This window comes from Schistocerca serialis, chromosome 4 (assembly GCF_023864345.2).
Source record: "Schistocerca serialis cubense isolate TAMUIC-IGC-003099 chromosome 4, iqSchSeri2.2, whole genome shotgun sequence".
In the NCBI taxonomy this organism is placed as follows: Eukaryota; Metazoa; Arthropoda; class Insecta; order Orthoptera; family Acrididae; genus Schistocerca; species Schistocerca serialis.
This window is the reverse complement of record NC_064641.1, coordinates 600,029,267-600,042,006: the sequence shown is the minus strand read 5'-3', so window position 1 is coordinate 600,042,006 and position 12,740 is coordinate 600,029,267. Positions and strand designations below refer to the sequence as shown.

At 42.0% G+C, this 12,740-nt stretch overlaps 1 protein-coding gene across 1 annotated transcript in view; it reads right to left on the bottom strand.

Moving 5' to 3' along the window:
* Window positions 1–7,527, bottom strand: part of LOC126474629 (dynein axonemal intermediate chain 2) — a 170,633-nt gene extending 163,106 nt beyond the window's left edge. The window contains exon 1 of the mRNA XM_050102108.1: window positions 7,345–7,527. Within this exon, the coding sequence (XP_049958065.1) occupies window positions 7,345–7,527 (183 nt within the window). The remainder of the gene's footprint in view (window positions 1–7,344) is intronic.
* Between the last annotated feature and the right edge of the window lie 5,213 nt (window positions 7,528–12,740).

The following is a 12,740-nucleotide window of genomic DNA, read 5'->3' as shown; positions in this document are numbered from 1 at the left end:
CGCTGATTTTCTCTTTGTCCCCCTACTAACGTACTAACCATGACATTGAAAAATATGTAAGCTACTTGAACTCAAGACAACAGCACTATGAACTGGTTAAATGGTCTTCACTTTGTACAATTTATGAGAAATCGGGCACTTCATTCTGATATGAAGCAGTCACCTTGTAAAGCCACATCTGGTAAAGAGCCACAAGTAGGAATTACCACTTCGAGTTCGTCTGTAGACGTTATTGAGGAAATGTGGGATGAACATGGGAACATGGTCCTGAAGATGCTTTAAATAAAATTAATGTGGTCAAGGGTTTTTGAAACGAAAATTTGCGAAACGTTATAACAACCAAACCTGTTGAAATCTGTATATGCCGCTTTGGGACAACGTAGTGAGACATATAGCGACGCGAGTGTGGTGTCGTTACCTTCACCTAAAAAATGCGGATCTGTGCTCTCAGCAGGCAAAGTGATGCTCACTTTCGTTTTTGAAGTCCGTCGTCCGACCCTCACCAAATTCCTCGATCACGGAAAACCATTAATAGTAATGTGTACCGTGAGATACTCCGTAGCCTACGCAAATCGATCAAGAGCAAACGGCCTGGGATGGTAATGGTGATTCTGCTCCACGACAAAGTGCTTCCACTTGTTGTCTCCAAGGTTCCGAGGTCACGCAAAGTGTAATTGCCAAGGTCAAGTGGGAAGAGCATGAGCATCCGCCTTACAACCTAGACACTAGAAATCATGTCGCCTAGCTACTTCCATGTGTTCCGTCCGCTAAAAAAAACTGAACGACGACTTGAAGACATAGAGGAGGACTGGCTTCTGTCACAGCCACAGGAATTCTGGGAACAGGGAATCCTTCGGCTCGTGAAACAATGGAATAGTTGTGCTCCAACCTCTGGTGGTCACTCTTTAATAACGACTTCAATTACGTCCACAGCAGCGTCTCGTGCTTTCTCTTTTGGACACCCCTCACAGATGATGAAAATTATGTAAATCATGGTGTGGAAATATTGCCTAACTGAGAGGAGGTAAAGGCTGCAGCTAGAAGTAGTGGGCATTCTCAGATTACAGCTGCAGCCGTCAAGAAAACGCAGACGCTTCAGCTAGTGCAACTTGACAGTCTACAATCACAGCAGCAGCTAGTTAAGAAGGCCCAGGAGCTGTAGCTAGCACGAGTGCAGCGTCTCAAATAATTCTGACCGGTGACGACAATGAAAAAATTGTACCTAATGCGAATCGATAATCCCAAATAACAGCAGCTAAACAAAAAGCTCACGAAAATTTAACAAAAAAATACCAAGAGAATGAAATTGGCTTGGCTTTCAATACATGCTTCTGTAGAAATCAGTGATAACGTAGTTATGCCATTTCCTGATGTCGACAGACAAAATCAGATCTCCGCAATATTATTGGAGTGGTTCTTCAAAAGGATAACCAGGATTTCCAACAAGAGAGGAACAATATATGGGATACTCGATAAAATATATTGCAAGTATGGATGTGGAACAGGTTTCAATCATTTGGGACGAATGTCGTTGCAAACTCTTTTTAGTGGCTCCTTAGTTCAAAGCTCTCAAAATGTGCCTCTATTTAATGTTGCTAACTATTCAAGTGATTCATTAATGTTTTAAGGATTAATATTTTTATCGTAATATTATAGTGTGTAGAAGCTTCTATTAAATTTCTAATCCCTTTTTAAGTAAGCTAACTAATAGTCTATTTTCACATCCGAATTCGACGTGTCCAAAGAAAAATCTTTCTACTACAAGAAGAGCCAGAGAAAAATTTATTGCCGGTAGAAGAAGAGCCAGAGATAAATTTATCTTTAAGAACTGCTACCAAAAGAGCAACCTTAGGAAAAGGCCAGGGATCTGTTCGTTTTGAATGTAAGAAGACGAAAAGGTGCTTTTGTAAGAGTAAAACTAACCAGTGTAATTCGAAAAGTCACCAAAGTTTGCCTTGTAATAATAAATAATATGAACTTACTTGTTCTCTTGTTTCACTCGTTACGTTACGTTTGTCTTTTATGAAGAATTAGCTACTTTCGTTATACGTATCAGACTAATTAATATACTTTTAAAGTATGATATATATATATATATATATATATATATATATATATATATATATATATATATATATCACAAACAATCGATTTTATTGTAATTAACGTAGTCACAGAAGTATCACTGATAGATACACTGATAGATAAAATTCAATTTTTGTGTTTCTAAGTCTGTGAGCTTGAGATATCAATGACAATGTCAGTAATAGTATGAATATTTACCGATGGACTTTGAGGCGCTTATCTTTAGAGCTAGTTCTGTGTCCAGCTAGCATTTGTCACCGTAGGATTACTCCTCTGATATCTTCTTATAAAGTATGAAATCAATGCAGGAGTCGTTTGTAAGCATATTTACAGCTAATTTTCCTTTACGCCGTACACATAAACAAATTGTGTCGCGAATTCAGTTCCTAGTTACATAAAATTTTCTTGATTTTGTGCTGTGGAGTTCTTTTAGATAATACTGTTTCGCAAATTACATCGAAAATGTTAGCCGATAAGATACATAAATTATTTCCGCAGACAGTGCAGGATGTAGGATGATTACAAAGAAATATGCAACGTCACGAAAACAGTTTATGCACACACTTAAATGTAATAACCGTATTATTTAATCATTTCAGTTGGTTTTGGTTGTTAGAGGGGTCAGATGAACATTTGTGAATGTTTATTTTAGATCTGCAAGAATGACTTTGTGGAGGTGGCATAGTTCCACGACACATGAAGTTCTTGCTGGTTGTGCAATAAGCTGCTGGGAAGAGGTTACAAAATACTGCGTAGAACATTCAGAGTTTGGAGGAGACATGCAGACGATGCATGATAGCTACTATTTCCACAGTTTCAAACACTATTGCAGTAACTGATGGCGGTCAGGATAAAGCAGAGTCAAGTGGACCAGTGGTTGAATCACCTGGTACAAGTGCGTCAGGTAGTGCAGAGCAGACCGTTTGCCTGTGTTTGAAGAAGTTTTTCACGGAAGTCATGAAACTGACTGATACTGAAGTGGATGCAAATGCGAATTTATATGCATTGTCTAAAGTTGGTCGTGAAACTCAGTCCCGAGGGCATATTGTACTAACAGAAGATGACACTGTTGATTTCCCACAGATACACTCCTGGAAATTGAAATAAGAACACCGTGAATTCATTGTCCCAGGAAGGGGAAACTTTATTGACACATTCCTGGGGTCAAATACATCACATGATCACACTGACAGAACCACAGCACATAGACACAGGCAACAGAGCATGCACAATGTCGGCACTAGTACAGTGTATATCCACCTTTCGCAGCAATGCAGGCTGCTATTCTCCCATGGAGACGATCGTAGAGATGCTGGATGTAGTCCTGTGGAACGGCTTGCCATGCCATTTCCACCTGGCGCCTCAGTTGGACCAGCGTTCGTGCTGGACGTGCAGACCGCGTGAGACGACGCTTCATCCAGTCCCAAACATGCTCAATGGGGGACAGATCCGGAGATCTTGCTGGCCAGGGTAGTTGACTTACGCCTTCTAGAGCACGTTGGGTGGCACGGGATACATGCGGACGTGCATTGTCCTGTTGGAACAGCAAGTTACCTTGCCGGTCTAGGAATGGTAGAACGATGGGTTCGATGACGGTTTGGATGTACCGTGCACTATTCAGTGTCCCCTCGACGATCACCAGTGGTGTACGGCCAGTGTAGGAGATCGCTCCCCACACCATGATGCCGGGTGTTGGCCCTGTGTGCCTCGGTCGTATGCAGTCCTGATTGTGGCGCTCACCTGCACGGCGCCAAACACGCATACGACCATCATTGGCACCAAGGCAGAAGCGACTCTCATCGCTGAAGACGACACGTCTCCATTCGTCCCTCCATTCACGCCTGTCGCGACACCACTGGAGGCGGGCTGCACGATGTTGGGGCGTGAGGGGAAGACGGCCTAACGGTGTGCGGGACCGTAGCCCAGCTTCATGGAGACGGTTGCGAATGGTCCTCGCCGATACCCCAGGAGCAACAGTGTCCCTAATTTGCTGGGAAGTGGCGGTGCGGTCCCCTACGGCACTGCGTAGGATCCTACGGTCTTGGCGTGCATCCGTGCGTCGCTGCGGTCCAGTCCCTGGTCGACGGGCACGTGCACCTTCTGCCGACCACTGGCGACAACATCGATGTACTGTGGAGACCTCACGCCCCACGTGTTGAGCAATTCGGCGGTACGTCCACCCGGCCTCCCGCATGCCCACTATACGCCCTCGCTCAAAGTCCGTCAACTGCACATACGGTTCACGTCCACTCTGTCGCGGCATGCTACCAGTGTTGAAAGACTGCGATGGAGCTCCATATGCCACGGCAAACTGGCCGACACTGACGGCGGCGGTGCACAAATGCTGCGCAGCTAGCGCCATTCGACGGCCAACACCGCGGTTCCTGGTGTGTCCGCTGTGCCGTGCGTGTGATCATTGCTTGTACAGCCCTCTCGCAGTGTCCGGAGCAAGTATGGTGGGTCTGACACACCGGTGTCAATGTGTTCTTTTTTCCATTTCCAGGAGTGTATTTCAGACTCTTTCAGCATATATTTTGTGATTCTGATTCATTGATATGAACATTTTCCACCCCATAACTGATGGTAGGCTAAGAAATACATAGTAAATTTATCAGTTTGATTGATTATTATTCCCAAAGAGTACATACTGACGCGTAGTTCATTGTTATGCTGGATAAAATATTTTCTCACTTGACTGGTTACCGTAAGTTTGTTGCACAGCAGTCTACGGAAGTACAATGTCGGCTGTAGAGAGCAGAAAAAGTTGAATCTGGTTACATCTGGAATGTCACGCTACAGGAGGATGTTAACAACTACGTGAACAGGTAAAGAACAATATGAAGAAGTACATGGAAGACGATGAAAACAGATATAAAATCCTTATCAAAATAAGATGGAGTTTAATGTGATAGATACTAAGGCTCCCAGAAGTAAAGATACGAATATTAACAGCGATCGAGGGAGTATATTATAGGGGAAGAAAAAGATTCGACTGAATTATAGAAGACATTCAATAGATATACAGAGACGGGAAGATACACACAGCGTGTAGAGAAGTGGGCAATGGCAACAACACGAATGAGTGTGCATTGTAAGACACACGCGTAGACCGAAACAATGGCTATCAGTATGACAGAAGAATGGGTAGCCCTGAGGAATGAAGTAGTGAAGGCAGCAGAGGATCAAGTAGGTAAAAAGACGAGGGCTAGTAGAAATCCTTGGGTAACAGAAAAAATATTGAATTTAATTGATGAAAAGAGAAAATATAAAAATGCAGTAAATGAAGCAGGCAAAAAGGAATACAAACAAAAATGAGATCGACAGGAAGTGCAAGATGGCTAAGCAGGGATGGCTAGAGGACAAATGTAAGGATGTAGAGGCTTATCTCACTAGGGGTAAGATAGATACTGCCTACAGGAAAATTAAAGAGACCTTTAGAGGAAAGAGAACCACTTGTATGAACATCAAGAGCTCAGACGGAAACCCAGTTCTAAGCAAAGAAGGGAAAGCAGAAAGGTGGAAGGAGTATATAGAGGATCTATGCAAGGGCGATGTACTTGAGGACAATATTATGGAAATGGAAGAGGATGTAGATGAAGATGAAATGGGAGATACGATACTGCGAGATGAGTTTGACAGAGCACTGAAAGACCTGAGTCGAAACAACGCCCCGGGAGTAGACAACATTGCATTGGAACTACTGACAGCCTTGGGAGAGCCAGTCCTGACAAAACTCTACCATCTGGTGAGCAAGATGTATGAGAAGGCGAAATACCCTCAGACTTCAAGAAGAATATAATAATTCCAATCCCAAAGAAAGCAGGTGTTGACAGATGTGAAAATTATCGAACTATCAGTTTAATAAGTCACAGCTCCAAAATACTAACACGAATTCTTTACAGACAAATGGAAAAACTGGTAGAAGCCGACCTCGGGGAAGATCAGTTTGGATTCCGTAGAAACATTGGAACACGTGAGGCAATACTGACACTACGACTTATCTTAGAAGCTAGATTAAGGAAAGGCAAACCTATGTTTCTAGCATTTGTAGACTTAGAGAAAGCTTTTGATAATGTTGACTGGAATACCCTCTTTCAAATTCTGAAGGAGGCAGGGGTAAAATACAGGGAGCGAAAGGCTATTTACAATTTGTACAGAAAGCTGATGGCAGTTATAAGAGTCGAGGGGTATGAAAGGGAAGCAGTGGTTGGGAAGGGAGTGAGACTGGGTTGTAGCCTATCCCCGATGTTATTCAATCTGTATATTGAGCAAGCAGTAAAGGAAACAAAAGAAATATTCGGAGTAGGTATTAAAATCCATGGAGAAGAAATAAAAATTTTGAGGTTCGCCGATGACATTGTAATTCTATCAGAGACAGCAAAGGACTTGGAAGAGTAGTTGAACGGAATGGACAGTGTCTTGAAAGGAGGATATAAGATGAACATCAACAAAAGCAAAACGAGGATAATGGAATGTAGTCGAATTAAGTCGGGTGATGCTGAGGGAATTAGATTAGGAAATGAGACACTTCAAGTAGTAAAGGAGGTTTGCTATTTGGGGAGCAACATAACTGATGATGGTCGAAGTAGAGAGGATATAAAATGTAGACTGGCAATGGCAAGGAAAGTGTTCCTGGAGAAGAGAAATTTGTTAACATCGAGTATAAATTTATTTGTCAGGAAGTCGTTTCTGAAAGTATTTGTATGGAGTGTAGCCATGTATGGAAGTGAAACATGGACGATAAATAGTTTGGACAAGAAGAGAATAGAAGCTTTCGAAATGTGGTGCTGCAGAAGAATGCTGAAGATCGGATGGGTAGACCACATAACTAATGATGAAGTATTGAATAGAATTGGGGCGAAGAGGAGTTTGTGGCACAACTTGACAAAAAGAAAGGACCGGTTAGTAGGACGTGTTCTGAGGCATCAAGGGATCACAAATTTAGAATTGGAGGGCAGTGTGGAGGGTAAAAATCGTAGAGGGAGACCAAGAGATGAATACACTAAGCAGATTCAGAAGGATGTAGGTTGCAGTAAGTACTGGGAGATGAAGAAGCTTGCACAGGATAGAGTAGCATGGAAAGCTGCATCAAACCAGTCTCAGGACTGAAGACCACAACAACAACAACAACATGACATTCGCGCTGAAGCAACCGTCTCCCTTCTAAATACGCACAAAATGCATCTAGCACAGGCAGTTAGCAGTTATAGAATTTATGGCTCATATCGCCTCTGTTTGTTTACTGGACATTCACAGTACCTCGTGTTCCGCTAGGACAGTTCCGTACTGAGCTGTACTGTGGACGGGATTCTTGGTGATGTAGTCATCCATCCCAGATTTACACGGTAAAATATTTTCCAGAACTTTTGGCCCATCATCTTGAAAGTAGTATGGCCTGCCGAACTCGTATCGCTTTCTGGTGTATGAATATTGCAAGTCCATTTCTGCAACATGCACGTCTGTAACCACGACCGCGCGTTTACGTCCGCCACTGGAGCGGTTGCCAGGGTAACCGTTACATCAATAGCTGCAGGCGCGCTGGTGGCAATGTATACACCAGGTCCCCGTATCAGCTGTCGAAAGCGTCCGTCTCACGAACACCTCCATCATTGAAAATTTTGATGGCGGCATTGCAATTGAATGAGCCCCTCAGCGTTTCAACATTTGCATTTGTCTGGGGAAACGCGGTTTTGTTGGCGCACTGTGGTTTCGAGTTATCATCCCCACTCTCACGGTCAACCTAAGAAAATTCGGATTCAATTACCTATGCAATACAAGACGTCTCTTGTTCCTGGAGCGCTTAGGACTGCCATATGGTGTGTGATTCACGAAGATTTGCAAATATTTTAATGTGTTATTCTGCAAGTAAAACTAAAGAAAAAAGTTTATATAAACATAGGTCCGCAAATGTTTAGTTTCGAGTTACGGCTAATAAAAGATTTAGCCTGAAATGTAGCAACTTCGCTAATATGAAGCCATCGCAAAACTGTACGAGGTTAAAGTTAAGCAGGATTTCCATTTATTTTGTTGTTATTGATCTGGTGAATCTAATAAATTATGTCCCAGACGTGTATCTGCAGTAGTTTTCCAGAACATCCAGAGAAGCAAAGAAGTAATTTCGTAAAATTTTTAATTTATTAACTGCTTGCCCCATTTTTTTTTCTTTAGTTTCAGACAATTGCACAAAGTTTTCAACGGAACTTGTAGAGATTTTAATTTTGGAAAAATTATGGTAATAATTAACATTAACTGAAACTGTGTGAATGTGTCAGTTCATGTGTTTTTATTAATACCACAGCACACGTGAATTCATATTAGACCGGAAAAAACAAAACTCATTCATACATTTAGGGACCTATGTTTAGATGAACTTTTTTCTTTAGTTTCACTTGCAGAATAACATGTTAAAATATTTAGATATCTTCGTGAATCACCCTGTATAATGGAGAAATTTGATTGTTTGGAAATAAGTAGAGTTTAATAAATCTTTGTTCAAATGCGTTAAACAAGAACTGTAAAAACCCCAGCGCCCTTGGCTCTCCTACACACGTCTTTTCCATACTTCTTTATTGATAACAATAAGAAGCCACTACAATCGACGGTCGCATACACCGCGTCACCGCCCTGTCCGTCAGACAGCCGTGTCGTGTGCACAGGCTAACCATTTGGGCAAGTGTACGTTTCACTTCACACGTCGTTGCCTCAAACATATCTCAAAGTATGCAGTTCGGGTCGGTTCGAGAATATTTCTGCACACAAGCGAGTTTTCATGACTGCGAAGTAGCCTGTACAATTTGTTCAACATCCATTTCGATTGCCAATGAGGGTGTTCTAATGTTAATGATAACCTGAACACAAAAAAAGCATAAACATAATCCGAAATACGAGCCTAGTGGTTCAAACATCACTACATTCTTTGAAAAGGCTAAATCTGGCTCAGTAAAAAATCTGATTCGTGCAGCTGAAGGTACTTGCTTTAACACACAGTTTTTCCACCACATGTTATTCAAGTCTTTGGACTGACATTTCCCTAAATCGAGTAATGTTCGCAGATTCAAATGCGGCAAAAATGTAGCGTGCAACTGCGTGAAACCTACAGCTATTGTGAAGAAAGTGTTGAAACCATGCATCAAAAAATGGTTCAAATGGCTCTAAGCACCATGGGACTTATCATCTGAGGTCATCTGTCCCTTAGACTTAGAACTACTTAAACCCAGCTATCCTAAGGATATCACACACATCCATGCCCGAGGCAGGATTCGAACCAATGCCAGGATGGTTCCTTTGAAGGGGCACGGCCGATTTCCTTCCCCATCCTTGCCTCACCCGAGCTTGCGCTCCGTCTCTAATGACCTCGTTGTCGACGGGACGTTAAACACTAATATCCTCCTCCTCCTCCTCCTCGAACCTTAGACCGTAGCAGCAGCGCGGTTCCGGACTGAAGCGCCTAGAACCGCACGGTCACATTGGACGGCAAGCCCGGCATCGATTGTCGAAATGAAAAGTGATCTAAAAGATATGCCATTAATAAATCTATCTATCATTACTAGTAATTACGAAAGCACTAAATTATTCCCCTCACATCAAAGCTACGTGAAATCGACAGCCACAAAATGAGATACCCGATATATTAACGGAGCTTATCCTAAACCAACTGCGGAAGCATTATCTTCTCTCAAAACATCGGGAACACAAACTGGCCGAGGGTTTAGAGGTGGAATAAGTAATGTTTTCTATAAGCTGACAAGGAAACTTGATCCGGACTTTGGTGTGACGTCACAAGCGCGTGACTGCGTGTGAGATCGCTCTCTAAGTTTTCATCTATTTTTAGTTTTCAGATATATATTTTAACTGTTTTTGTGATAATATTTACTATATAAGTGACTTATTAGTGGTTTCTTCATTCACCTCTGCATTTCGTGTGTTGTGGCCTGATATTTGTGAGTGTTTCGTATCGAGCAACTTAACCTCTTACCCGTGTTTACATTCCGCGCTGACCAGTTGCAGCTGTAGCGGCGCATCGAAAGCTAAGTACTAATTAATTGTTTGTGTATAGTAGTTTATTTAGGAACTTTAGTAGTCTTCAACCGGTGTTCTTGGTGTTTTCCGGTGAAATAACTTCAGAAGAAATTTTTGCGAACTGCTTTCAGTTTCGTTACTGTCATTAGACGTTTGATTTTCTTTCTGTGTTAGTATTTTGTTATATTCTCATTTGTTGTTGATTAATACTGTCAATAATAGTAGTTACTTCCCTTGTAGAGCAAGTTTGTGATAATTGTAGTCAGTTTTTAACATCTTCTTATTGTAGTAGCGGAACTTAGATAAAGTTGTTTTCTTGTTTCAATAATTGTAAATTTTACCATGAGTGAGAAGTGTGGGCTTTGCCGTAGGTTCGTGAGTAGTGGATTGCGGTGTGAGACTTGTTCGAAGTATTTTCACTGGGGGGAATGCAGTGGGGAAGCCAGTGGGCATTCTGGTGAGATCCTCTCCTGGAACTGCAGGTTATGTAGCAAGAGTAAGTTGATAGAGGAGCAGGAGCGTAAGATCTGTGCCCTTCAGGTGCAGTTGAAAAACGCACAGGAGGAGCTAGATAGGATGAGGAGGGAGAAGGGGGTTGGGGAATGGGAGCTGGCTGTTGGCAAGAGATCTGCTAGGAGAAGGAGATTTTCAGATAGTTTTACTATTGGTGTTTGTAATAGATATGACCAACTGTCAGAGTCTAGTGGAGAGGAATCTCTAGTAGCTGTAGATGTAGGAAGTATGCAGCAGACCTCAGCAGTTACGGTGGCTAGGACAGTTGCAAAGTCTAAGAGAAAGAAGAAGGTTCTGCTGTTAGGTAGTTCTCATGGTAGAGGTGTAGGCCAGCAGTTGCAGGAAGTTTTGGGGAGTGAGTACCAGGTCACCAGCATTGTGAAGCCTAATGCAGGATTGGCTCAGGTGACTTTTGACATAGGGGGGTTATGTAGGGATTTTACTAAAGAGGATCAGGTAGTGATTGTGGGTGGGGCTGGTAATAGTATTGATAGGGATGGGAAGTATGACATAGATGGTGACCTGGAAAAGATAGCCACTCAGACTGGCAACACGAATGTGCATTTCGTGGAACTGTTTCAGCGTCACGATCGGCCTCATCTTAATATAGCCGTCAGGCGTAATAACATGAGACTTGGGGGTGCGCTGATGACAGAAGGCATGAGTCACATTTCAGTGGTGTCGGTGGAGTCTATCAGTAGGACGGGTTTCACTAGACATGGTCTGCACCTCAACAGGTATGGGAAGGGGAGGTTGGCAAAACTTATAGGTGACAGCATAGGTGGGGGTGGTGGGATCACTCATGGGAAAATTCCGGTAGTTGTGGGTGTTAGAGCTGTACCTTTTTTAGATTGAAGTCAGCTGATAGGTATTCCTGCTTAAGGGAAGTCTCTCTAACAAAGAAACCACTTTCTACAAAGCTTGGGTATCCGATTAATGAGGGAATTAGTATATTTCATCAAAATATACAAGGTATTCGAGATAAAGTTAGTGAACTGCTTATAGATGTTGACTCTGAAATTATTGGTATATCTGAACACTTCTTAAATAAGGAGATAATTCAGAGGCTTCCTTTACCAGGATACAGGTTGGCTGGCAGCTTTTCTAGGAGCTCTTTGCGGTGTGGGGGAGTAGCCATGTATGTGAAAAACGGTATCCCATTTGAGTCAATTGATGTTTCAAAGTACTGCACTGAAAAGGTGTTTGAATGTTGTGCAGGTGTAGTTAAATTTAGTGGAGCTAAACTTCTTACTGTTGTTATTTATAGATCCCCAGACTCCGATTTCACAACATTTTTGCTAAAGCTAGAGGAGGTTCTTGGTTCACTTTATAGGAAATACAAAAAGTTAGTTATATGTGGTGACTTCAATATTAATTGTATAAGTGATTGTGCAAGGAAAAGGATGCTGGTAGACCTCCTTAATTCATATAATCTTATGCAAACCGTATTCTTTCCAACGAGAGTGCAAGGGAACAGTAGAACAACCATAGACAATATTTTTGTTCATTCGTCATTATTAGAAGGGCATTCTGTTAGCAAAAAAGTGAATGGCCTTTCAGATCATGATGCACAAATTTTAAGTCTAAAAGATTTTTGTGCTTCAACACATGTTAAATATAGTTACCAACTTTTTAGGAAAGCTGATCCAGTTGCTGTACAGACTTTTGTAAACCTTATCAAGGAACAAGATTGGCAAGATGTTTATAGTGCTGATACAGTAGACGATAAATATAATGCTTTCCTCAAGACTTTTCTCGTGCTCTTTGAAAGTTGCTTTCCGTTAGAACGTTTAAAACAGGGTACTAGCACAAACAGGCAGCCTGGGTGGCTGACTAAAGGGATAAGAATATCTTGTAGAACAAAGTGGCAATTATATCAAAACGTTAGAAACAGTCAAAATCTAAATGCAGCAGCCCATTACAAACAGTATTGTAAGGTGCTTAAAAAAGTTATTAGGAAGGCAAAAAGTATGTGGTATGCAGATAGAATAGCTAAGTCTCAGGATAAAATTAAAACCATATGGTCAGTCGTAAAGGAAGTGGCTGGTCTGCAGAGACAGGTCGAGGATATAGAATCAGTGCGTAGTGGGGATGTCCGTGTTGCTGATAAGTCGCATATATGT